Genomic DNA, 26,997 nt, shown 5'->3' with positions numbered 1-26,997 from the left:
GTTGCAGTTGTCATTGTTTAGCTGGCCCGGACTGGGTATTGGGTTCGAACCTGCCAGCCTTGGTGTATGCGGCTGGCGCTGTAACCACTGTGCTACGGACGGGGCGCTGAGCCCAGTTTTTCAGTTTTAAAGGATTGTTTTGCTTGATGTAAAATTCTTGGTTGACAGCCCCCCCCTTTTTTTTAACCCCTGCAGTTTCAACACCTTCTGGCCTCCTTTTCTTCATTTGTTGAAGTTAGCTGTTAAGCTGTGTGTGTTTGTATGTGTAAGTGATGAGTTCTTTTTCCCTTATTGCTTTCAAGATTTTCTTTTTGTCTTTGGCTTGCAAACAGTTTAACTTTAATATATCTAGGTGTGGATCCCTTTATATTTATCCTACTTGGAGTTTGTTGAGTTTCTTGGGTACATAGATTAATGTTTATTTTTTCCATCAAATATGGATAGTTTTCTGGCTTTGTTTCTTCAAATCTATTGTTTCTGTTGCTTCCTATTTCTCCCGTTTTTTTTTTTTTCTGGACTCTGATTATGCGGGTGTTGGTACACTTGATTATGTCTTACAGGTTTCTGATGCTACTGCATTTTTCTTCATTTAATTTATTTTTATTCTTCAGACTGTGCAAGCTCTATTGATGTATTTTCAACTTCTTTCTTTGGCCTGCTTCAATCTGTTGTTAAGCCCCTGGTGAATTAATTAATTAATTAATTGATTTTTTGAGACAGAGCCTCAAGCTGTTGCCCTGGGTAGACTGCCGTGGCATCACAGCTCACAGCAACCTCCAACTCCTGGGCTTAAGCAATTCTCTTGCCTCAGCCTCCCAAGTAGCTGGGATTACAGGTGCCCACCACAATGCCTGGCTATTCTGGTTATAGTTGTGATTGTTGTTTGGCAGGCTGGGGCTGCACTTGAACCTGCCAGCTCAGGTGTATGTGGCTGGCGCCTTAGCTGCTTGAGCTACAGGCGCTGAGCCAATTTATTTATTTTGAGACAGAGTCTTACTATGTTGCCCTTGGTAGAGAGCCATGGTATCACAGCTCACAGCAACCTCAAACCCTGAGCTCAAATGATCCTGAGTAGCCTCCCGAGTTGCTAGAACTATAGGCACGTGCCACAGTGCTTGGCTAGTTTTTAGAGATGGGGATCTCACTCTTGCTCAGGTTGGTCTTGAACTCCTGACCCCAAGCAATTTGCCAATCTTGGCTTCCCAGAGTGCTAGGATTACAGGTGTGAGCCCCTGAGCCCAGCACTTCCCCCCAATCCGGTGAGTTTTTAAATTTAAATATTCTTTTGTGTCCCAACTTCAGAATATCCACTGTTTTTTCTTTTAATAATTTCTGTGTCTTTATTGATAATCTCAATTTATTAAGTCATAGTCATCTACTTTCTTTTTATTTATTTATTTATTTTTGAGACAGAGTCTCACTATGTCACCTTCGGTAGAGTGCCATGGCATAATAGCTCACAACAACCTCCAACTCTTGGGCTTAAGCACTTCTCTTGCCTCAGCCTCCCAAGTAGCTGGGACTACAGGCACCCACCACAACACCCAGCTATTTTCTTTTGCAGTTGTCATTGTTGTCTAGTATGCCTGGGCAAGGCTTGAACTTGCCAGCTTCGGTGTACATGGCTGGCGCCATAACCACTGTACTACGGGTGCCAAGCCATGCTCATTTCTTTCAAATTTTTATACACAATTTCCCTTAGTTCTTTGGGCACATTTATAATAGCTGCTTTGTAGTGTTTCTCTGCTAAATCTTACCCCTCAGTGTCCAGTCCGAGAGCCCCTGACCACAGAGATGGTGTCTATTGACTGTTTCCTCCTGTGAATAGGTCACATTTTCCTGTTTCTTTGCCTGTTATCATAATCAGCTCCCCTAAAAAGGTTTTTGCTCCAGACCCAGGAGCGGCATTGGGGGAGGGTGGGGACTCAAGTTGATGTTTAGTTTCTAACTTTTTTCTTCAGATAACTACTGCAAAGTATTAAATGGAGATTTCTGCTCTCCTTGTCCATTTTCCCATTCCTCTTTCAGGCTATTGAACTTTCCTCCTAGAAGGATGTTCTACTCAGCACACAGTTGTACAAATGTTATTAGAGTATAAGAGCAGTGAAACTGTGTTCAATGAGATAGACAAATTTTATCTGTCAGGGCTCCAGAAGCAGTTACCCTCGGCTCAGTAGACCTCCAGTTCTACTCAGGAATCATCTCATCAGATATTTTCTCCCAGCCCTTGCCCTTGGGAGAAGTGTGCAACTTTCAAGGGTTTTGGCTTTCATTTTCTTCTTTTGAAAAAAAACTCACTATTGAAAATTAAGGTATATACACAAGTACAGAAAACAGCATAATAAACTACCATATATGTATCACCCCTGCTTAGCCTTCAATAATCATCAACTAATGCTAATCTTTCATCATTTATACCTCCACCTAGTTCTCCACTCCCATTACACATTGGATATTTTGAAGAAAATTCCAGGCATATTTCATAAGTAATTTTTTAAACTTCTTTTCCTCCAATACTTCCCACTTCACAGAAATCAGAAAATATTTTTAATGTATCTCTAAAAGATAACTTCATAAACTTCATAATTACAATAATCATTTCTAGAAATGTTAAAAATAATTCTTTAATAAATTTTTTTTTGTTTGTTTTTTGAGACAGAGTCTCACTATGTTGCCCTGGGTAGAGTGCTGTGATATCACAGCTCATAGCAACCTCAAACTCTTGGGCTCAATTGATTCTCTTGCCTCAGCCTCCTGAGTAGCTGGGACTACGGGCACCCACCACAATGCCTGGCTATATTTTGGTTGTAGTTGTCATTGTTTGGCAGGCCCAGGCTGTGTTCGAACCCGCCAGCTCTGGTGTATCTGGCTGGCGCCCTAGCCACTGAGCTACAGGCGCCAACCCTCTTAAGTATCTTTTAATCCACGGGCTCTCTCTTTTTCTTTTCTGTTCAGCTTTCCTTTTTGCCACAATTCACCCACATCTTCCTGTTTCCTCCTCTTTGTGGTACTAAAAACATTTCTTAGTTGAAATAAAGACATTTTCTTGGCTTTGGTCTCCTTTCTCTGTCTGGGTCATTTAGTGCCTTTATCGACTCTATGCATGGTGAGTGTCTACAAGTCATGGGCACATTGGGGGTTTGCAGCCCACTGTCATCACCCTATTTACTCAGTTGGGTGTTCTATTGTCTTTGTCATGTAAGGAGAAGCACTGTCTGAAAATGAGCTGGGTGTTATTCTGGGCTGCCTGAACGAATAATGAACTTATTAGAAACTGGGGCTCCCTCTTCTTCCAGGGAATGGGGTTCTAAAAGTTAGACGTCAGTGGTGCTTTTTCACAACTGGCAGCGGGGGGCTGCGACTTGTCTTGGGTCACTAGGTCTGTAGTTAGTGGGTAGATAGCATTCCCAAACATCTCCGTGTATTAGTTATCTGTTACTCATAAAAGTTAACCCCAAACAGGGTGGCGCCTGGTGTTCAGTGGGTAGGGCACCAGCCACTTACACACTTACACCGAGGCTAGCGGGTTGGAACCTGGCCTGGGCCAGCTAAAACAACAACTGACAACAACAACAACAAAAAATCACCAGGTGTTGTGGCGGGTGCCTGTAGTCTCAGCTACTTGGGAGGCTGAGGCCTGAGCCTCGTAAGCCCAAGAGTTTGAAGTTGCTGTGAGCTGGGATGCCATGGCACTCTACCCGGGTGACAGCTTGAGACTCTGTCTCAAAAAAACAGTTACCCCCAAATAAGTGGCTTGCTTGCCACGCCCTGTAAAAAACTGACAGGCTCATCAGGAATGCCAGGTGCCTAAGTAGTCTGTGTGTCTCTTCATTGATTAGGCTTCTTGTGCTTGCCTGATAACAGAGGGCAACACACACTGCCACATGCCCACACCCTGCAGGTCCAGTACGGTGCCCCATTTGCTCCTGCTGTGGAGTAACAGAAGGAATGGAACTTTTGGCTTCTCTTTACTTGCTGACACTGAATTGAAAATTACCCCCAAATCTCCCTTCTTAACCTGGAGCATGTGATAGTCTGACTTTTACTTTGAGCCCTGGTGAAGAACAGATAGGTGGTGATCTCATTGGGTCTGCTTTGCATGACAACCTTACACCCAGTTTTCCTCTCTCACACCCATCTCTCCTCTTTGCCTCATAAGCCCAGTTGCACCCCTGGGCTGCCTTTTGTCTATCTTATGGGTTCTGTCTGCAGTTTGTGGGACAGATTCTTCCCACCCTTTGCCTACCAGCTGTTCCTGGGACCCCAGCCAGAGGGGAAGATATCTGTGAGAGTGGGTTTGACATCACTGATCAGGTCTGCTCCACACCAGCCCACATACAGTTCGTTGTGAGCTATGATCTTACATATACCTACCCATATGTGTACTTAACAATATATACATTAAGTAGTCTTCATGTGTTCCTCACACTCCCTGTTAAACTTTATGAACAAACTCACTTATGCATTCTTTCCTAAATAGACTACACATTTCCTTCGCTTTTGTAGCAGAGCAGATAAAACCCCCAGCTTTGGAATCAGGCTGTCTGGGTCCAAACCCCAGCTTAGATTTTTAGTTACTGTGTGCTCTTAAGGAAATTGCTTAACCTTCCCTTGCCATCAGTTTACTTACCACATGGAGTAGGTGGTAACTGTCCCTACTTCACAGGAAGGTGAGGATTAAATGCACACAAAGCACCTAGTACAGCATCTGACACATAATGAGCATGGCATAGCTGGTTACAGATTCCAATCCTCATAACAAGGTTACGAGTAGGTACTATTTTCTTTTTTTTTTTTTTTTTTTTTTAGCCAGAGCCTTAAGCTGTCCACCTGGGTAGAGTGCTGTGACATCACAGCTCATAGCAACCTCCAACTCCTGGGTTCAAGTGAGTCTCCTGCCTCAGCCTCCCAAGTAGCTGGGACCACAGGCGCCTGCCACAATGCCTGGATACTTTTTGGTTGCAGCCATCATTGTTGTTTGGTGGGCCCGGGCTAGATTTGAACCCACCACCTTAGATGTATGTGGCTGGTGCCTTAGCCACTTGAGCCACAGGCGCTGAGCCGAGTAGGTACTATTTTCTCCCATTTTAAGCGGAGGAAAATGATATGTGGCTAGAGCAACAGAAAAACTGAATATAAAATACACTTCAGGTTTCAAGGATTTAGGATGAAAATATAGTGCAAAAAATCTCATGGATAACTTTTTATATCAGAGCACATGTTGCATTGCAATGCTAATATGTTGGATAATTGGGCTAAATAAAATATATTATTCAAATTATTTTCACTTCTTTGTACTTTATTAATATGGCCTCTGGAAATATTTAAATATGTGGCTTTCATTCTGTTTGTGTTGGGCAGTGATGATCTGGTCAGTGGTTCTTAACCTTCCTAATGCCACGACCCTTTAATACAGTTCCTCATGTTGTGGTGACCCCCAACCATAAAATCATTTTCGTTGCTACTTCGTAAGTGTAATTTTGCCACTGTTATGAATTGTAATGTAAATATCTGATATGCAGGATGTGTTTTTCCAATGGTCTTAGGGGTTACAACACACAGGTTGAGAACCACTGATCTAGATAGTAACACATACCTGCTCACATCCTGTTTTCTAAGTTCAGAGAGTGCTGGTAAACCATGTGCATTAAGCAAATGAAAACAACTAGCTGCGGACTGTAGCCTACCAATACCTGGCCTGACTACCAGAGGCAATACCACAGCTACCAACACCCTTCACAGCTATCCAAGTGAAGGCAATTTCTCTTTTTTATTTAAATTCAGTTACGTACCTCTGTTCATTCAGCTGAAGGAAATCAAGGAAATATACCATCCCCTCAGACCCCCAAGTTCATAAGAGCCAAATGTTAAAATCAAGAGAATCTTGCCCCCTAGGGGCCCTTATTATTGTAATTTCTAAAAGTGTCCACCTGATTCCCAAACCTCATTAATTCAGTGCTTAAGTTTTAAAAGTCCTAACCCATTAGCTCATGCTCAAACAGCCCTTTGTGGTACTCTCAGCCAGTACCCACTTGTACAATTATACTTACTGTTAGGGAAAACACAAGAATAACTGATAGGTGGTAAAATTACTAAATATTATAAATTCTAAAACAAATTCATTAGCTATTGGTCTTAGGCTATCACAGTAGCCATCAATGAGTGGGTCTCTTACCACTGCAACATCTCAGAAATATTTGTATTACCACTTGCCAGTTCAGTCACATGATGGCAAGAACAATTTTTGTGATTTAGGAAAATCATCAGTTAATAATCATCATCCTCCTACTGCTGTCACTTCTAAATAGTGAATCTGTTTGATTTTCTTTTTGTTCTTGTTAGTGTGCTTATTCTTCTGGAAATAGTAACTGTGCAGTGTTCTGATATCTATAAATTCAAGAACTTGGAAAACTAAACAGTAAGAATGAAGTGAAAAATGAAGCTGAAATACATTTTATTTATTTATTTATTTTTGAGACAGAGTCTTACTATGTTGCCCTTGGTAGAGTGCCGTGGCATCACAGCTTACAGCAACCTTCAACTCTTGGGCTTAAGCGATTCTCTTGCATCAGCCTCCCAAGTAGCTGGTACTACAGGTGTCTGCCACAACGCCCAGCTATGTTTTTGTTGCTGTTGTTTTAACTGGTCCAGGCCAGGTTTGAATCCGCCACCCTCAGTGTATGTGGCTGGCTCCATAACCACTGTGCTTTGGGTGCTGAGCCAGCATATTGTTATTGCTCATAATTCAGTGAAAAAATAAGCAATAATCAAGAAGAATTTAAAGATTTTTTTTTGTTTGTTTGTTTTGAGACAGAGCCTCAAGCTGTCCCTCTGGGTCGAGTGTTGTGGCATCACAACTCACAGCAACCTCCAACTCCTGGGCTCAAGCGAGTCTCCTGCCTCAGCCTCCCAAGTAGCTGGGACAACAGGTGCCCACCACAACGCCCAGCTATGTTTTGGTTGCAGCCGTCATTGTTGTTTGGCGGGCCCAGGCTGGATTTGAACCCACCACCTTAGGTGTATGTGGCTGGCGCCTTAGCCACTTGAGCCACAGGCACTGAGCCGAATTTAAAGATTAAGAATGAGCTTCACACAATAAAATTTTTGAAATAAAACCTGAAATAATTTTTGTTTTATCATAAAATGAAGAAAACATTCAAAAGTGCTATCAGAATAATACTATCTACTATATAATTAGAGTATTTTTCATGCTAAACAGAGGCTTTTAAAAAGATTATAGAGATTGTCATTGCAGCAGCTGCAGGAAGGGGAGGCTATGTTCTGTTTCTGGGAGGACTGAGAGGGTAGGGGTGAGAAAAAAGAAGGAAAGGGGCTTAACGCATCTTTGGAGGGCTGGGGACAGAGGGGCAGGTGGTCGCTGAGGGCCCCAAAGAGATGTTTTCCCTGCCAAGCATAGTGCAACCCCAGTTCACATTGAGAAGGCCTGATTTTAAGAGAATTTACCATTAACTGAATGTACAGTTAGAGGTTATAAGTCCTGTGAGTGATCTCATTAATGCCTTCCATTCACCAAAAACTCCACATCTGTTTCTGTCAGAGGAACATCAGTTTCTCAAACCAACACTGAGATGTAGTTCCTGAGCATGAGGATCCCAGCAATGAGGCCACACTTAAGGGACTTTGGAGTATCTGAATGAAAAGTTGGACAGATTGATCAACTGGGAGGAAATCTGCTTACTGGATTTTCTAAAGGCAAAAAAATGTCTTCCTATTGGCATAGATCTCATGTTCTGCACAGTCCTTCTTTGAAAATAAATATGGTTACTTAGATATATTTAGTCCCTTATGTTCCTCTTGCTTATACAGACATCATTTAAGAGCTCTTCAAATCTTTGTTCAGATCTTCAGTACTGGCCAGTTTTATACAGTCTTGGGGTTTCAAAACTTTAAAATCAAGAACACGACATCTGCAGTCCACCTCTGAAAGATTCACCAAAACACAGAACATGGCACCATCATTCACGAAGGGTTTTCCTTTGTAGGACAAAGGATCAGATGTTGAGAGTTTGGACAAACTGTCATGAAAATCAAAAACATACGTGAAGTTAACCAGAAAGCATTTAAAACTGGTTTTGCAGAAGGTTTTCTGAAGGCTTAAGCATTAACTCAAAAACCCAGTGATTCCCTAAGGTGAATCCATCTGATTCTCTTTGTTCTGCTGCTATTTATGCTATTTATGGATTTATAAAAAAGTCCATTTTTATTTGTCTACTGGGCAACAACAGGGTCTGATTCTGCAGTGGAGTGTGTCCAGATGAAAAATGTTACCTTTGAACATGTAAAAGGGGTAGAGGAAGCTGAACAAGAATTACAGGAAGTTACTGAGTTCTTAAAAAGTCCACAAGAATTTGGAAGGAAGCTTCCAAAAGGAATTCTTTTAGCTGGATCACCAGGGACAGGAAAGACACTTCTTGCCTGAGCTATGGCAGAAGAAGCTAAGGTTGCTTTTTTATACTTCTGGACCAGAATTTGTTGAGATGGTTGTGGGTGTGGGAGCCAGTCATGGCAGAAATATTTTTAGGGAAGCAAAAGCAAATGCTCCTCTGTTATATTTACTGATAAACTAGATTCTGTTGGTGGGGAGAGGACTGACTCTCCAATGCATCCATATTCAAGTCAGACTAAATCAACTTGTTGAAATGAACGTTTTTAAACCCAATGAAGGTTATCATCATAAAAGTCATAAACTTGCCAGAGGCATTAGATAATGCCTTAATTTGTCCTGTTCATTTTTTTTTCTTTTTTGAGATAGAGTCTCAAGCTGTCACCTTGGGTAGAGTGCTGTGGTGTCATAGCTCACAGCAACCTCAAACTCTTGGGCTTAAGCAATTCTCTGGCCTCAGCCTCCCAAGTAGCTGGGACTAAAGGTGCCTGCCACAATGCCTGGCTATTTTTTTTGGTTGTAGCTGTCATTGTTGTTTGGCAGGCCCGGGCTGGGTTCGAACCCACCAGCCTCAGTGTATGTGGCCGGCACTCTACCCACTGAACTATGGGTGCCTTCTTGTCCTGGTCATTTTGATATGCAAGTTTCAGTTCCAAGGCCAGATGTAAGAGGTCAAACAGAAATTGTGAAATGGTATTGCAATAAAATACAGTTTGATCAGTCCGTTGATGCAGAAACCATAGCCTGAGGTATTGTGGGCTTTTTGGAGCAGAACTGGAAAATCTTGTGACTGAATCTGCATGAAAGGCAGCTGTTGATGGAAAAGAAATGGTTATCAGGAAGCAATTAGAGTTTTCCAAAGACAACATTCTAAGGGGGTCTGAAAGAAGAAGTGTGGAAATTTATAACAAGAGAAAAAAATCAATTATATAATCTAATAATTTATGTGATTATAATTTGATGACAAATAAAAAATATAAAGAACTTAAAAAATTTAAATTTCATGAACTGTGAATGACGTTTACAAACTACAGAGATGTAATTAAATAATACAGTTTTATTTAATTAGTAAAACTAAGCCTACTGAATAAATATGGCTGCTAGCTAGTAGCAGTTTTTGTGGTTGAGTGAACAGAAATATTAAATACATAAGAATTTCTAAGGCTAAAGAAACTTTAGTGGAGCTGCTGGAGAGAGCATTTAGTACCATGAATAATACCGTTGATGTTACATATGTCATAAGCCAGCTAATGAGAAAATTGTCAGAAGGTTTTATGCGGCTTTTATCAAATCATGGCTCACATAGGCACATCACTTAGCTAATAATTACCTCAAAAATGCTATAAATTTCTAGACATCTATAATTAATTTGGAAATTATCATAGTGATTAAGAGAACTTATTTGTGCTACAACTTATGTCACTTTGCATGTAGTTTTATAATTGTTTCATTAGGAAATTTAAAATATAATTAATTTTTTTAGCTTAAATATTAATTTCTGGGCAGAGCCTGTGGCTCAGTGGGTAGGGCCCCGGCCCCATATACCGAGGGTAGAGGGTTCGAACCTGACCCTGGCCAAACTGCAACAAAAAATAGCTGGGTGTTGTGGTAGGTGCCTGTAGTCCCAGATACTCAGGAGGCCGAGGCAAGAGAATTTCATCAGAGCTCCTTAAGAAAGGCAAAACTCTCAAGGGATTGGTGGGGCTTCCTGCACTTTTAGCTGAAATGTTTTTCCACGCAGGTTCCCAAAGTCAAACCAATCTTGGTCACGCTGGAAAGAATAAAAAAATTTAAGTAAAATTACTGTGTCAGGCAGGATTGCAGGTGACTATTTTCTTTTTTATTACAAAAAAAAGGGGACATGCTTGTGTTGTAGGGTTTCTCTGGGTTTGGGCATCTTGTCCCCTCTGTTCCACCCCCTCCTGGGTCAGGCCTGATAGGGTTTCATCTTTAGAAGCTGTGAGAGACACATCAGAGCCTTGAGTTGAACAAAAACAGGACCTGGTCAGAGGCCACAGGAGATAGAACTAGCAGGAGGAATTATGGGGTGGGTGAGCTCCTGTTTATATTATCCACATTTCTCAAAGTTCACCCCTTCCCATACTTGCTTGAAGCCTAAGAGTAGCTCCTTCCTTTTTCACTTGTAGGAAGAAAATGTTCTGTGAGAGGCCAGGGAGGAGGCAGGACTATGATGACCTAGAGGAACCCCCTAGTCTTGGACCCCAAAGAGGTTTCTGTAGACCCAGGGCAGGATCAGGATAGAAGAGGAAATGAGTGATTTGACTAACTGCCCTCCTAGAGGTCTGTTCTGAGCAAGGTCCTTCCCCTCCGACCTGTGACTGCTGGGAATGAGGTCCCCATCACCACAATCATCAGAATTCACCTCTGCCTTTCACTGTGACATAGTTTTACAAAACACTAAGTGTTGGCACATAGGACCCCTGGCTGGGTGTATGTGGAAGGTATTTCCTAGTAATGGTGCAGGGCACACTTCTGCCTGGGCTTAAAACCCCTGTTGGGGCAAGAAAACCCATATCCTGCCCCTTACCCCTTCCTTACCTGAACTCTTTGCCCTCATTATAGTGGTGAACACAATTCCAGTGAGCACAGCACCAAGGGAAATCAGGACAACAGTGATGCCCAGCCTGTGGATGCGGGGCTGCAAAGGCTGCTCTGGGAAAGGACCAGAAGGTGAGTGGTCTGACCCTAGGCCTTAGCCCTTACCCTCTGAAGGGCTCTAGAGGCCCCTACTTTCCCCAAGAAGACACATAACACCCTCTCCATCCACCTCTTTACCCAATCTCAGAGTGAAGGGTTCTTGCAGCCCCTTGTGTTGCACACGGCACGTATATCTCTGCTCCTCTCCAGAAGGGACCACCACAGCTGCCCACTTCTGAAAGGTTCTGTTGTCCCCAGAAGGCCTGGTCTCTATAAGCTCCATGTCCTGGGTTTGGTCCTCCCCATCCCGGTGCCAGGTCAGTGTGATCTCCGCAGGGTAGAAGCCCAGGGCCCAGCACCTCAGTGTGGCCTTAAGGTCAGAGACTGGGTGGTGGGTGATATATATTTTGGGGGGGTCTGAAAGGATCAGAAAATTAAGAAACATTTGCATTCTTCATGGGACACTCCACCCATACTTCTGATCATCCTAAGGAACAGGACAATTAGGGTGGGAGTGGGGAGCATAAAACGTAGCTACCAGTGGGACTGGTGTGCTCTCACCTAACAGGCACAATGCAGGAATCTATGGCACATCTCCTGGGTGAGGGGCACAACTACAACTTGGACTTTACCTAACAAACACAAATAAAGTAACCTAATCATCTGTACCCTTGTATTAAACTGGAAAACGAAACAAAACAAAACTCAAACGGGGAAAAAACTCCTAGTTACCAGCTTGAACTCAGGCATCTGGGATAATCCCCTATTCACTAGAAAGTTCTAGAATTGTGATGAGATAGCCTAGTGTAGGAGGCACCAGGTCTCTCTGGCGGACAAGGAGGACTTGTGGTCCTGACCTGGGTGGAGTCCGAGTTCACTTAGAAAAGCAAGGGTGAGACTTTGAGAGATACAGGAGCTGGGCAGAGAAAAGGCCTGAAAGTCCCTAGGGATTGCTGGCAGAGACAAAGAGAACCGCTGATGAGTTATTTCAAGGGTGGTCTCCCTGTGCATCCTCAGAGAGACTGGATTCCTTAATTGCCTCTCAGAGAAGGGCAGGCCCTTTGGGTGAGGCGCGCTCTGGTACAGAATCAAGAAACCCAAGTGGACTTCCTCTCCCGATTCCAGCGAGGAGCGATATATTGGCTCTGTCCTATTTTCCTCCACTTTCTGGAGGGCTGCTGGCTACTGGCACAGCCCCTGGTCAAAGGAGATGGGCCCCAAGTCCCTCGTACCCGAGCGCTGCAGCGCGTCCTTCCCGCTGTCCAGGTATCTGCGGAGCCACTCCACGCATTCTTCCTCCAGGTAGGCCCTCTGGAACTCCGCCTCACCAGTCATATCTGATTTGTGCTTTGAGATCTGAGCTGCTGAGTTCGCCGCGGTCCAGGAGCGCAGGTCCTCGTTCAGGGAGAGATAATCCGCACCGTCGTAGGCGAACTGCTCGTACCCGCGGAGGAAGCGCAGGTCCGATCCCACGTCGCAGCCGTGCATCCACTGCAGAGTGTGAGACTCTGGCCCCGCCCCGCCCCGTCCCGCCCCGCGGTCAGCCGCGCTCCCTCAGACCCCACCCCCCTCCAACTTCAACCCAGAGAGAAATTGGAGCCAACTTCCCCCAGCTCTTCTCGGGTTGAAGGTCCGGTAAGTCCCAGGGCTCGAGATGAGCTCCGATCCAGAGACTTGGAAGACTCTGGCCCATCCGTGGGGGACGGAGGGGAATCCTAACCTGAGCCCGGGGCTCGGGGTCGCTCACCATCCTCGCTCTGGTTGTAGTAGCCGCGGAGGGTCCTCAGGTTGACTCGGAAAGTCTGTGCGTGGCCCTTGGCGCGCCGTGTCTGCTCGTCCCAATATTCCGGCCCCTCCCGCTCTATCCACGGCGCCCGCGGCTCCATCCTCGGATTCTTCGCGTCGCTGTCGAACCGCACAAACTGCGTGTTGTCCACGTAGCCGACTTCGATGAAGCGGGGCTCCCCGCGGCCGGGCCGGGACACAGCGGTGTGGAAATACCGCAGAGAGTGTGACCCTGGGGGCGAAAGGGCCTGAGACTCCGCCCGACCCTCCTCCCGGCGCGGCTCCCTGCTGGGAGAGTCCCTCGCTGCCACCTGCCATTTCTCTCCCGACCCCGCACTCACCTGCCCACACCTCGGTCAGGACCAGGACCCCGGAGAGTAGCAGGAGGAGGGTTCGGGGCGCTGTGACCTTCATCCTCGGGGTCTGGTGAGACGCTGAGTCCAGGTTTGTCTGTGGGGACTTTACAAACAGGATCCGTGGCGACGCTGATTGGCTTCTCCGGAAATCCTTATCCAATGAGTGTGAGAACTGGAGCTGGGGGAAGGAACTGACACCACGTTAGAGAAATGAAGCTCTGGAGACAGATATGCTGCTTTTCCCCCTAGACGTACCTTGGGCCCTGAACTGTGACAGCCTTGCCCAGGAACCTGGAAATTTGTCTCACCCCTCGCCTTCTGCACTGGGCGCTCTTCATCACACTGTCTCCTTCAGTCCGGGCTCAGTGCCTGTGTAATTCTCCAGTTCTTAAATTTTGAGGGTTCAGGATCTCTATACACTATGGTTTTTTTTTGAAATATTTCAACTAAAAGCGTTATTTTATATACAATTGTGAAATACCGATTTTTTTATTCTTTTGGCATCGCAGATCGTCATTTTTTTTCTGTAAAAAAAAATTGTATTGCTGGTTTGAGTGGAGGGGGTAAAAGTACAATCATGCTGGCAGTCAGATCTATGACAGGAAGGGAGCAGGGCAAAATAGCCCAGCAAAACCCATTTCTTTATCTCAAAGTCTCCTCGTGCAAACACGACTGAGGACTGGTAAATGAAAACAATTTTTTTTTGCTTTTCAGTTTTTGGCCTGGGCCGGGTTTCAACCCCCTACCTCCGGTATATGGGGCTGGCGCCCTACTCCTTGAGCCACAGACACCACCCTGAAAACAATTTTTTGGCCATTGATTCACAACTATTGCTAAAAAATATGCACCAAAGGTACACTGTTGTATCCAACAGAGAAATAGAAAGAACTTGTTTTCCTTCTAAAGAAGCTGGTTGCTCTCTGAGGGAGAATGACTATTTCAGCTCATTGGAAATGTGGCATGTCTTTGCTCACTTCTTCAAAATGCAGGAGGCAAATGGCCTGTCCACTTTTCAAAGGAGTGAGGAAAGCCTGTGTCTGCCACTGTGTGGGTCAGAATATCTCAAATAGTAAGTAAGGTGTAGACTTGGGCCCATCAGGTACCTCCAGCTGAACTTGTGAAGATATAGAAAAGAAAAAACCCTTCCCCCTACCACCTCCCCAGTTTCTGCTATTGGGGGACAGGCCACACACAAGCTGGGAAGGCAATGAGACTGGATAAGCTGCCCTCTGAAGGCACATGTGCTTCTGGCTTTCTACAGGAGGCTTGTCTTATGCAGTTTTGTGGGGGTGGACCATTGATCTATTCTGAATACAAATGACTGTGGGGAAATTCAGAGTATTTTCTGTCAAGAGTTGACGTGTTTATCCCCAATAAGTGATATTCTGTACAAGATCCAAATGATTCTAAGAAAGCTTTAGATTGTTAGAAAGAACAGTGAAAAGAAGATCAAGGTAGAGATACAATAAACCTGCATATGATTTTTGGAGAACCAAATATGTATACTCCCAGGTCATGGATACCAAATTAACTCTCTGATATTTTACTCTGACACCATAGGATTTTGTTGTTGTAGTTGTTGTTAATCAGACCACTGGAGGTTCAAACTCAGCACCCCTGCTATGTGGGGCCAGCACACTAAGTTCTAAATGACGTTAGAATGAGATTAAAATTTCACCATGATCTGAAGTTTTTTTTTTTTGTTAGAGACAAGGGTCTCACTTTGTCAACCTGGGTAGAGTGCCAGGGTGTTACAGCTCACAGCAACCTCCAACTCTTGGGCTTAGGCGATTCTCTTGCCTCAGTCTCCCGAGTAGCTGGGACTATAGGCGCCTGCCATGATGCCTGGCTAAATTTTTTGTTGCAATTTGGCCAGGGCCGGGTTCCAACCGGCCACCCTCAGTGCCTCAGGCTGGCACCCTATTCACTAAGCCACAGGCACCACTGATGATCTGAAGTTTTGATGATGTCATGCTGCTTGTCAAGAGCAAGAACCTGTGGTCTCAGCTGGCTTTGCCTAAAAATAGCATTGGACACAGCGGAGAAGGGGTGAAGCAGCTGTACCTCCATGGGGCTTCTGCACAGCCAGGGCATTATGGGGGTGGGGGTGCAGCATTGCTAGGCATGGGCTGTGCAAACTCTGGCCCAGCAGTCCAAGTGCTGTGGTTCTAACACCTGGAATTTCCAATACATCTTCCTACAAGAACACATCTGAGATGCAGTATTAAAAACAAGCCCAACATTAATCATTTGCTATAAGGTGAGCTGGTTCAAAAATTGTGCAACAGCAAATTCTCTTTAAAAAATAAGTATCTTTAGCAGGTGCAGTGCCTCATGCCTATAATCCTAGCATTCTGGGAAGCCAGGGGCAGGGATGGTGCTGCTGGTAGTGGTGGTGGTGGATTGCGTGAGCTCAAGAGTTCAAGACCACCCTGAGCAAGAGCGAGACCCATAAAAATAGAAAAGCAACAACAACAACAACAACAAAAAACAACTAGCTGGGCATTATGATGGGTCCCTGTAGTCACAGCTATGCAGGAGGCTGAGGCAATAGGATTGCCTCAAACCCAGCAGTTTGAGGTTACCGTGAGCTGTGACATCCTGGCATTCTACTCAGGGTGACACAGTGAGACAGTCTCAGCAAACAAACAAGCAAAAAACAAAAGCAAAAACAATTATCTTAAATGGTGAGGACATTTTTTTTTTTTTTGAGACAGAGCCTCAAGCTATCCCCCTGGGTAGAGTGCCATGGCATCACAGCTCACAGCAACCTCCAACTCCTGGGCTCAAGCGAGTCTCCTGCCTCTGCCTCCCAAGTAGCTGGGACTACAGGCGCCCGCCACAATGCCTGGCCGTTTTTTGGTTGCAGCCATCATTGTTGTTTGGAGGGCTCAGGCTGGGGATTTGAACCCGCCACCTTAGGTGTATGTGGCTGGTGCCTTAGCCACTTGAGCCACAGGCGCCGACCAATTTTTTTTTTTTTGAGACAGTTTCACTTGTTGCCCTTGGTAGAGTGTCATGGCATCATAGCTCACAGCAACCTCAAACTCTTGGGCTTAAGCAATTCTCTTGCCTCAGCCTCCCAAGTAGCTAGGACTACAGGCGCCTGTCACAATGTCCAGCTATTTTTTGGTTGTAGATGCCATTGTTGTTTGGCCGGCCCGGGCTGGATCCAAACCCACCAACTCCAGTGTATGTGTCTGGTGCCCTAGCCGCTAAGCTACAGACGCTGAGCCACAATTTGGTTTTTTAAAATGACAAACTTGGAAAAAGCCTCCCATAGCTACTGCATGCGTGGAATGTACTCTCTTAGGAAAGCTATAGAGTGTGTTGATTTGAGGTCAAAACACAGTGACAGGTGTGGCCTGACCAATGTGTCTCTAACAAGTGCTAACAGACAAAGATAAAAGTCCTTTGAAAAATGGCTTTGTGCCTATACTCATTGGTTAGGGCACCTGCCACATAACACAGGGGCTGATGGGTTTGAACCTGGCCTGGGCCTGCTAAATAACATTGGCAACTACAAAAAAAAAAAAAAAATAGCCGGGTATTGTGGCAGGCACCTGTAGTCCCAGCTACTTGGGAGGCTGAGGCAAGAGAATCACTTAAGCCCAAGCGTTTGATATTGCTGTGAGTGGTTTGAGGGTTGGCCTGGGCCGGGTTTCAACCCCCTACCTCCGGTATATGGGGCTGGCGCCCTACTCCTTGAGCCACAGACGCCACCCTGAAAACAATTTTTTGGCCATTGATTCACAACTATTGCTAAAAAATATGCACCAAAGGTACACTGTTGTATCCAACAGAGAAATAGAAAGAACTTTTTTTTCTTCTAAAGAAGCTTGTTGCTCTCTGAGGGAGAATGACTATTTCAGCTCATTGGAAATGTGGCGTGTCTTTGCTCACTTCTTCAAAATGCAGGAGGCAAATGTCTCCAAAAAAAAAAAAAAAAAAGTCCTTGAAACACCAACAACGGAAAAAGGAAGCAAAGTCTGCACTGGCCTGTTATCAGTTCTCTGCACATCTCATAAGACAGCGTCTGCTTGGGAATCTTCTGCTCTTGACTCTGCTCCTCTGGGGACAGTTTACACATAGAGACTGGTTTCTACAGAGGATGCCAAAAAATGTTTACACATTTTAAGAGATGTTACTTATGTATTTACTTTTTGTTTTTTGTTTTTGAGACAGAGTCTCACTATGTGGCCCTCGGTAGAGTGCTGTGGTATGGCAGCTCACAGCGACCTCAAACTCTTGGGCTTAAGCAATTCTCTTGCCTCAGCCTCCCAAGTAGCTGGGACTACAGGCGCCCGCCACAATGCCCAGCTATTTTTTGTTGCAATTGTCATTGTTGTTTAGCTGGCCCGGGCTGGGTTTGAACCCATCAGCCTTGGTGAATGTGGCTGGTGCCATAACCACTGTGCTACGGGCGCCAAGCCTATGTATTACTTTTTGAAGTTGAATCGAAAGGTATGATTACTGGTCAAGTGTACCTAGACATGTTACCACATCCATTTTACCTGCAATTGTATACTTTGGGGGAATGATTGATTTTACTTCCAACAAGATCACTTAAAATGTGTATGCATATTTTTGGCACCTCTGGCATTTTATATCTGAATTAATCACTTCAATTGAAAGATAATGTCAGTCCATACCAAGTCGGCTGTTAGGAGTCTTGCTCCTGTTTGGGCTCTGTTTGCCTCCTAGAACTAATTTTACTATAGAGGAAGGTAGTAAAGAATACTCAGGAGCACCAGCCCACCCTTCGTGTGGACTTCCGCTGGTAGTAGAGGGCAAAGTCACCACCACTCTTGTATAATGAAGTGTTTTGTCGTTCAGAGGTCCATATCGGGGTCCAAACCCTGGTCCTAGAACAAAAGTTTGACTTTCCTCACTGCCAATACAGTAATATCCTTTTCTTTTTCCCATTCTCCTGTTTTTTCTAGAAGAGCTAGTGATTTGAGATTCATTATCCACATTGGTAATTTTCTCGTAAACATGTTATATAACTTTCTGGACTTGAATCATGTCACTAGCAGAGAGTCCACCTTTTTTAAGGGTTTTGCTTTCCAAAAATGCATGAAGTTGGAGGCAGAAAAGAATTTTGTTAAATTTGGGCACATTTTCCCCATGTCAATTATCCATTTTGGCACTGTCTCATTAAGAAGCATTGATTCCGTTTCAACCCTGGAATCTGGCAGAGCAGCCTGCAGAGACAGTGTGCGGTCCTCCAGTTTCACAAAGACCACAGGGTGTATGTGATGCCCTGGAAAATATTCATTTCCCTCCAGTGTCGGTTCTCCTGCTCTCCATTTACATGGTTTGCTTTATTTCTTCTTCATCCATTTGGATTTAGGTGTGTTCTAGGAGTGCCTAGAGTGAAGGAGAAGACGTCCCCTTCAATTCAGTTTTGGAACTGAGCTGTTTCAGGACTGTTGAAACCAGTATTTTCTGCAGAAGTCAAAGTGGCCAGTCAGTCTCATCCAAAGTAACAGTCAATATCCCTGTTTTTAAGTCTACTTGAGAACTATTTGGCACAGATACCATTTAAAATTTTAATCTTCAAGATATGCTGTGTCCAGATGTTTAACTTTACATGTCTTCAATACATCCTGGTATGCCACATTATTTTTATTTTTTGAGACAGAGCCTCAAGCTGGCCCCCTGTGTAGAGTGCCGTGGCATCACAGCTCACAGCAACCTCCAACTCCTGGGCTCAAGCAAGTCTCCTGCCTCAGCCTCCCAAATAGCTGGGACCACAGGTGCCCATCACAATGCCTGGCTATTTTTTTTTGGTTGTACCCATCATTGTTTGGCGGACCCCAGCTGGATTCGAACGTGCCACCTTAGGTGTATGTGGCTGGCACCTTAGCCACTTGAGCCACAGGTGCCGAGCCATCAACTAACTTTTTAAAATTTATTTTTTGTAGATAACTAGAGTATATAGATATTAACCAAAACATGATTTATTACCTCAAGGTTGTAAGTGTCACAAATGCCCATTACCAATGCTAACTAATCCTTGTGTTTATTGCATTGGACCCTGGTGTTATTGTTTGCTTTAACCTGGTAAACTCTAGGAAACAAATAAGTCTAGTTCATCCCAAGATAAACTATTTACTGAATATGACATCATTCAGGTAGCCTGTAGGCCCTGTACGCACACCTTACAATTCCTTACCTGTTGCTTCCCCTTCCCCCATATCCCAATAATTTTTTTCCTTTGCCCCCAGACTCTTTTGTCCTCATTGTCACAGCCTAATGGGAATATACACAAAATGTCTATAATTGAGGAGTGAGGAAGGATTCTCCATTTATGATCCAAAGATGGAAAGTCATAAGGAAAATTATGGTAATTTTAACTACTTACAAATTTAAAAACTTCTTTTTAGTAACTACAACATAAAAATATACAAACCCTTTCTCATAATCAACCTCAAAGACATATAAAAGAGTTCAGAGACAACAGTGATATGGCCATGCCCCTCTGCCAAAGGCCACCAGGAACGCACCTGTGCGTGAAGACGTCTGGTTTATCACTTATTGCCAAGTGCAAGAATGTTCACTGTGAACCTTGTGATGTCTCAGCAAGAGGGAGTTAGAAAGAACATATTATCAGGTTTGGCCTTTGATTGGGTGATTCTAGGGATGGTTTAAGGAACTAAGCTTCACTCTAGCTTGGTACTTGTCAGGAAGCAAAGGCAATTCTGTAATTGGGTATCTCAGTAAATCTTACCTTGGGCTGGGCGAGGTGGCTCACGCATATAATCTCAGCACTCTGGGAGGCCGGGCAGGTGGATTGCCTGAACTCACAGGGTGGAGAACAGCCTGAGTCAGGGTGAGACCTGATCTCTAAAAAGTAGCCAGGCATTGGCCGGATGTGGTGGCTCATGCCTGTAGTCCCAGCGCTATGGGAGGCCGAGGCGGGTGGATCATCTGTGCTCAGAGGTTCGAAACCAGCCAAGACCCCCCCGAGCTAAATGAGCCAGGGTGAGACCCCATCTCTACAACAACAAGACAATGAGACAGCCGGACCTTGTGATCCCAGCTCCACGGGGGGCAAGAAAACACTACAGGAGGAAGAAGTAATTAAAAAAAAAATTTAAAAAAAACCTTCAAAGTAATAAAGTTGAAATAAAAAAAAAAAAAAAGGAGACAGGCATTGTGGCAGACTCCTGTAGTATCTGCTACTTGGGAGGCTGAGTCAAGAGAATCTCTTGAGCCCAAGTGTTTGAGGGTGATGTAAGCTGTGATGCCATGGTACTCTGCCGAGAGTGACAGGGCAAGACTCTGTCTCAAAAAAACAAATAAATAAAAATAAAAAATCTTATCTCAAGAGAGGGTGGATTAGAAAAGGTTAAAACTGTAATTAGTAGAGAAGCGTCAGCCGTTCATATCAGAGGGAAAAGTGCTTAGACAAATCTGTGAAGTGTTCTCGTTTTATGTCACTTTAGCATCATCTCAGAATGACCTTGTCTGATGTTGGTGTTTTGTGAGCTGATTTATGTCCAACAGGAGAATGACATGGTTTAACAAAGAACATCAGGCTAGCTTCACATAGCACTAGGCCTAGGGTCAGATCAGTTCTTAGGTATCTGAGGCTGCTTTTTTTCCCCTTAAATTCTATATTTTCAAATACTTACACCCCATTTTAAAAATGTTTAATGAACACATTAGAACACAATTTGGGATAGAATAATGAAAACATCAAACAAATGTTTATGTTAGGAATAAATAAATGTGAATAAAGTTAAACTGTTGACTATGAAACAGGAATAACATTTAAAATCTCAGCTTAGCAAAGATGAAAGTCAATAATAACAGTATTGATCAGAGTATAGGGAAAATGTACTGTCATAAAGGTTGATGCGATTAAGCACTGATATAAAATTTCTAGAGAGCATTATTGTAAAATGTATCAAGAATATAACTATTTTTTTTAATTAAGTCATTTTTACATAGATCATGATGTGTTTATATTTTGACACCAACATTTCTTTGGTAAATCTGGGTTCACTCACACCTATAATCCTGGCACTCTGGGAGGCTGAGGTGGGTGGATTGTCTGGGCTCATGAGTTTGAGACCAGCCTGAGCCAAAGCAAGATCCCATCTCTAAAAATAGCCGGGTGTTGTGGTGGGAGCCTGTAGTCCCAGCTACTTAGGAGGCTGAGGCAAGGGGAATTTATTCTAGGAATTTATCCTAAGAAGATATTCACACATGTTTTCAAAAGTATATAACAACGATATTCTTTGAATTGCGATTTACAAAAACCAAGGAGTGGAAACAACTAAAATGGCTTAATCAATATGACATTAGCTATCAATAGTAGGCACTTAAGAAGCTTTAGTCAATAATAATGTATATTTTACACAGAGAATCAATTTAATCTTCAGAGCAAGCCCATGATGAACCCAAAATGCTTCCTTTGTACAGACAGGGAAAGGAAGACTCAGAGGGGGTAAAGAGGTGGTGGAGCCTGGGTAGAGCCAAGGGGATGTTCTCTCAGAGGCTATGTTGACTTATGTGTCATTGATACCCTGCCCATAAAGTAGGAGAGTGTGACCCTGTATCCCATTGAAGCGAACTTTCCAATGTCCCAGAAGATTCTATAGCAGGTGGCCACTAGGCTCAGAGCTCAGGAGGACATTGAGAAGCAGTGTGACTTCAGGGCCCAAACCACACTAACTCTGAGCATCCAGTGCATATTTCAAAGCCTCAAGTGAATCAAGAGCTCACCTAGACACCAAAGATACCAGAAGAGCTAACATGAGATCCTGGTGCTATGAAGTCTGCATTGTCATGAGGGAGATGGACATTTAGCAAACATTACCAAAGTATGTGTAAAATCACCACGAAATTTTTTTTTTTTTTTTTGAGACAGAGCCTCTAGCTGTCCCCCTGGGCAGAGTGCCGTGGCATCACAGCTCACAGCAACCTCCAACTCCTGGGCTCAAGCGAGTCTCCTGCCTCCGCCTCCCAAGTAGCTGGGACCACAGGCGCCCGCCACAACGCCCGGCTATTTTTTGGTTGCAGCCGTCATTGTTGTTTTGCGGGTCCGGGCTGGGGATTCGAACCCGCCACCTTAGGTGTACGTGGCTGGCGCCTTAGCCGGTTGAGCTATAGGCGCCGAGCCATCACCACTAAATTTTGAGAGACAGTTTCATGATACAGTGAAAGCAGATGACAAAGAGACCCAACTGGTACCCACCACTATGAACTATCATATACAAAAGACATTAGAAAACATATAGTATGTATGACATAGGGACACATTTATGTAAAATTATATACAAGAACAAGAAAAATTCTAGAAGTTAAAAGTATGATTAGAGAATCATAGAAATGATAAGAACAAACTCTGGAAATTAAAACTATGCTTACAGAATCATAGAAGTGATAGAAATGAATGAATCATAGAAATGAGTAATGCAATAGATGAATGGAAAGGCAAAAGTCCTGACAAAATGGAATAGTAATTGCAAAAAGGAAAGAAAAAAAATAAGAATATTGTACTATCAATTAAGGAATTCCAACCATAAGACAAGTTTCACAAAAAAATGGGGAGAAGGAAATGACTAAAAAATAATTCCAGAATATGCCTCAGAGTTTACAGATCACACTTTGGATCGCCCAGCCACAAGTAAATAAAAATAGACCTACACTATGACACACCATGATGAAATTTCAGAAAGAGGGTAGAAAAGATATTCTGAAAACTTCAAAAGGCAGCATAAAGCACCATGTGTGGAAGCCAGAAGACAATGAAGCAATAGTTTCCAAATTCTAGGAAAAATATGTTCAATGCAAAATTCTGTATCAAGTCGAGTGTAAGTGACAGATAGCCTAAGGATGTTTTTAGATGTTTATAGTTTCACCATTTTACTTTCCATGTTCCCCTCCTTAGCATAGTACTGTCGCCTCCCGGCAGGCGGCGGCGGGTTGGGGAGTCTGCGTATGAAAGGGGAAGACAAATAAGACAAAGACAGACACACTGGGAAAGGGACTGAGCCGAAGCTGTTTATTGTAATAGGTAGGGGTTTATAAGGTTCAGTTAGTGGGGGAACGAGGGGTACTTTTAAATTGGGTTATGTATGTAGTCCTGGTTTGTGATAGGCTAGTATTGTGAGGATGAAGTAGGAAGGAGGTGGAGAGTGATATGAGTAAATTTCTTTGGAATGTGTGCACCTGTTAAACCGCCTTTGGTCTTTTGTATCGTTTCTTTTAATCAGCAAGGTCGTTAGGCACCTCCGTGTTAAACCGCCTCTGGTCTTTTGTATCGTTTTTCTTATTCAGCAAGGTTGTTAGGCACCTTCGTCTAAGATGTACTTTCTCTTGAATGTGCTGTAATATAGTTGTTAACCCTTACATACTACTAGGTTAAGTGGGAAACAAACATTATAGAAAAAAGAATTAAGATAAGGGCAGGGGACACATAGGATCCAGGCAACAGGGAAGACAGCAGTAGAGATTCTAAGGGATGCCCCAGAGGAAGTGGAGGAGATCTAGGATGCCATCCTGCCCAGCTGTGCAGTCACCAGTCCATGAACAATAGGTCTGAAGGCTACAGGCAGGTGTCTTCACAAGGATGAAGTTGGCAGAATCCTAGAGGTGCTTTACTATGTTACAGAGATTTAGACACTGGGGGAGAGCAGGAGGTAGTCCTGAGCACCACAGATACTAAACAAAGTAAGGAATAAGATATTTATAACTCCAGGGAAAAGAAAAAGTTGATATAGGAAAGGAAAAGTAACATAGCCTACTAAATGCTGAGTTATGATTAGCATTTACACGCTTATAGTAAGGTAAACACGAAACATCAAGCTAACCAAAATCATACAATAAAATAAGTATATTGGGAGGATAGGGGTTTGTGAAAGGGAGCTAATTTAATAAAAATGATTCTTAAAACTATCTCAGTGGTTAGGGCACCAGCCACATACACCAGGGCTGGTGGGTTCAAACCCATCCAGGGCCTGCTAAACAATGACAACAATAACAGCAATAGCTGGGATTGTGGTGGGCACCTGTAGTCCCAGCTACTTGGGAGACTGAGGCAAGAGAATCGCTTAAGCCCAAGAGTTTGAGGTTGCTGTGAGCTGTGACACCATGGTGCTCTTGTGAGGGTGACAGAGTGAGACTATGTCTCAAAAGAAAAAAAAAAAGGCAAAAAACTGAAAAGCAAAGAAACAACCCTCTAAGCATGCTATTTAGAGACATAAAAGTAACAATAATAGAATCACATGCAAGTAGTATAGCAAAATGCCTCTAGGGTTCAGGGATGTGGTCTCTGGAAGACTGGAGTTGACTGTGTTTCTAATAAGTTTCGTAGAAGTATTCGACTTTCTAAACTATGTGCATATACCCACATCATAAAAACAAAAATTCAAAGTTACAAAAGACAACATGAGAGAACAGACTCAGGAATTGTTCTTTTTTTTTGGAATTTATTAATAGTTTATTTATCACTCATATTCATAGCTCAGGAACACAGGTCAGTGACAAATGTCTATGTAAATCAGCCCAAAGAAATTCCTTACATTTCAAAATTATTTTACGCTCTGAAAGACACCAGCCTTCCTCATCTCCTCCAAATCTTTCATAGAATCATAATTTCTGCAGAAATCTGCATATGCCTTCTTTCTTGGTTCAGCCACAACAAACTTATAGAAAACTGCAACCCCCAGGAATACAACAAATGCTCCAACAATATGAATCTGCAGGCGCCTGGCCAAAAGGCCACACATCTGAGATTTGGCCAAAGCACTGGAAGCCATGGTAGTTACTGTCCTTGATGTTGCCAACCTCAACGCGTCCTTCCTGGCTGAGGAACACACAATTGCGGTCTAGCAGTGTGCGGGCGCAGAATCCAGGAAATGTTCTTATAAGGAATGTCATTGAATAGGGCATCAGTTGGAGTGAAACAGGATCAGGTGATAGATTTTTTTTTTTTTAAGAGACAGAGTCTCTGTTTGTCACCCTCGGTAGAGTGCTGTGCATCACAGCTCATAGCAACCTCCAGCTCTTGGGCTTAGGCAATTCTCTTGCCTCAGCCTCCAGAGTAGCTGGAACTATAGGCACTCGCCCTAACACCCGGCTATTTTTTTGTTGCAGTTTGCGCCAGGGCCGGGTTTGAACCCGCCACCCTTGGTATATGGGGCTGGTGGTCTACTCACTGTGCCACAGGCACTGCCCATCAGGTGATAGATTTTTATGGTAGGATTTTGTTTTGATTTGTTTAGTCTAATTGTGTTTGTTTCCTTTGGAGATGTTCCAGCATGTTTGAATGCAGGAATGAATGAACCAGTAGAGTGTAAATTGATCATATAGGGAAGGGAGAGGCCCAATCTTGTGCCTTAGTGCAGGGGTGGCCTCAGACAAGAAGAGGGCCACCCATCATCACTGGTGGGAAGGCTGAGAAGACAGGTGTGGCTGTGGAGGTTGTGGAGGGATGATGATGCAGTTCTCATCTGAGTCCTTTTCTGAGTGAAAGAGAAATAAATCAATCATCTAGAAGTGGGGAGTATGAAGGATAGGGATGTGAGGAGCGAGGAGAAAGTGAAAACTAGCCCCTTCAGGAGGTGACAGGGTGAACTAGCCAGAGATTTGAATCTAGAGAGTGCAGGGCTGGGTGCCACTGAGGAGAGAGAGCGAGCGAGCTACTTTTTCTGCAGTGAATATAGATTGCATTGTGATTAGAAAAAGTTATGTTTAAAAATTAAAAATGGAATTCATGGCTCGGCGCCTGTGTGTCAAGTGGCTAAGGCGCCAGCCACATACACCTAACGTGGAGGGTTCGAATCCAGCCCGGGCCCGCCAAACAACAATGATGGCTGCAACCAAAAAATAGCCAGGCGTTGTGGTGAGCGCCTGCGGTCCCAGCTACTTGGAAGGATAAGGCAAGAGACTCGCTTGAGCCCAGGAGTTGGAGGTTGCTGTGAACTGTGATGCCATGGCATTCTACCCAGGGGGACAGCTTGAGGCTCTGTCTCAAAAAAAAAAAAAATGGAATTCACATGGGGGAAAGTAGATAATTTAGAAATTACAGACAGAACAGAAAGGACCAAAGGGAATAAATGTAAAAGCCTCTTTCCCCTCTGCAATCCTTGTCCCTAAGTCATACACATGCCGAGGGACTCAAAAGCCTGTTTTATCCAAAATCCTTTCCCATAGGATGACACGGAACTTTAGGGTAAGGCTTGGCTCCCAGCAACCTCCATGAGATGAGTTGGTGCCCTAGAAAAGAAAATCATGATCACTGCTATTGATTGCAGTGCCAGCGGTTGTGTTAAATGTGTTACACATACTGTTGCTCTTTTATTTCATTCTTACAAAGACAAACTATTTATAGACAAGTAGCTGAACTCTGTGAAGCTTTGGGCAGCTTGCCCTGTGTCATCCTGGTCTGGGCAGTGTGTGTAGGTCTGTCTGATCCCAAGCCCAGGCCCTTTATATAAAGATATACTACAAAAATTTACAAAGAGGAGGCCAACACATAGGGACTATTTTGTAAATATTTTATAAAATTTTGAAGTGAATATTTTATATAGAAAGACACATGTAGCTATAATTTCCCATTTTCCTTACGTATGGTGACTTTAGGGACAAATCTGATTTTGGAGCAGGCACAGCCTTTGCACATCTGCCATATTCTAAGCCTGTGCCAGGTGTTTTCCACTGATGATCTCATATCACCTCATATAGCCCAGATTTTGCCCCATGAGGCTAGAGGGACTTACAGCATCAGTGCATTCCCATGTTGGACCATTCAGATGACATGAATTTTTTTTTTTTTTT

At 43.8% G+C, this 26,997-nt stretch overlaps 1 protein-coding gene and 2 pseudogenes across 2 annotated transcripts; 1 reads left to right on the top strand and 2 right to left on the bottom strand.

Moving 5' to 3' along the window:
* Window positions 1–7,649: 7,649 nt before the first annotated feature.
* LOC100947767 lies at window positions 7,650–9,194 on the top strand (annotated as a pseudogene).
* Window positions 9,195–10,008: 814 nt separating this feature from the next.
* Window positions 10,009–13,278, bottom strand: LOC100947452 (saoe class I histocompatibility antigen, A alpha chain-like). Of its 2 annotated transcripts, none has more exons than XM_023512769.1 (6): window positions 13,189–13,278; window positions 12,810–13,079; window positions 12,295–12,570; window positions 11,201–11,479; window positions 10,964–11,072; window positions 10,009–10,175 (listed from the first exon to the last, which is right to left on the bottom strand). In XM_023512769.1, exons 1-6 carry the CDS (start codon window positions 13,259–13,261, stop codon window positions 10,121–10,123), a joined length of 1,062 nt encoding a protein of 353 aa, XP_023368537.1. In that variant the 5' UTR covers window positions 13,262–13,278; the 3' UTR covers window positions 10,009–10,120. The 2 variants fall into 2 exon arrangements, with proteins under 2 accessions (XP_023368537.1, XP_023368538.1); XM_023512770.1 differs by having other exon boundaries at window positions 10,121–10,175; window positions 10,964–11,077.
* Window positions 13,279–17,944: 4,666 nt separating this feature from the next.
* The window catches only part of LOC105886917, a 57,562-nt pseudogene continuing 48,509 nt past the window's right edge, over window positions 17,945–26,997 (bottom strand).

The sequence above is a fragment of the Otolemur garnettii genome, unplaced genomic scaffold (assembly GCF_000181295.1).
Source record: "Otolemur garnettii isolate 467f Iridium unplaced genomic scaffold, OtoGar3 scaffold00031, whole genome shotgun sequence".
Lineage (NCBI taxonomy): Eukaryota > Metazoa > Chordata > Mammalia > Primates > Galagidae > Otolemur > Otolemur garnettii.
Note: the sequence above shows the minus strand (reverse complement) of the source record. Positions and strands in the feature narration are given on the sequence as shown.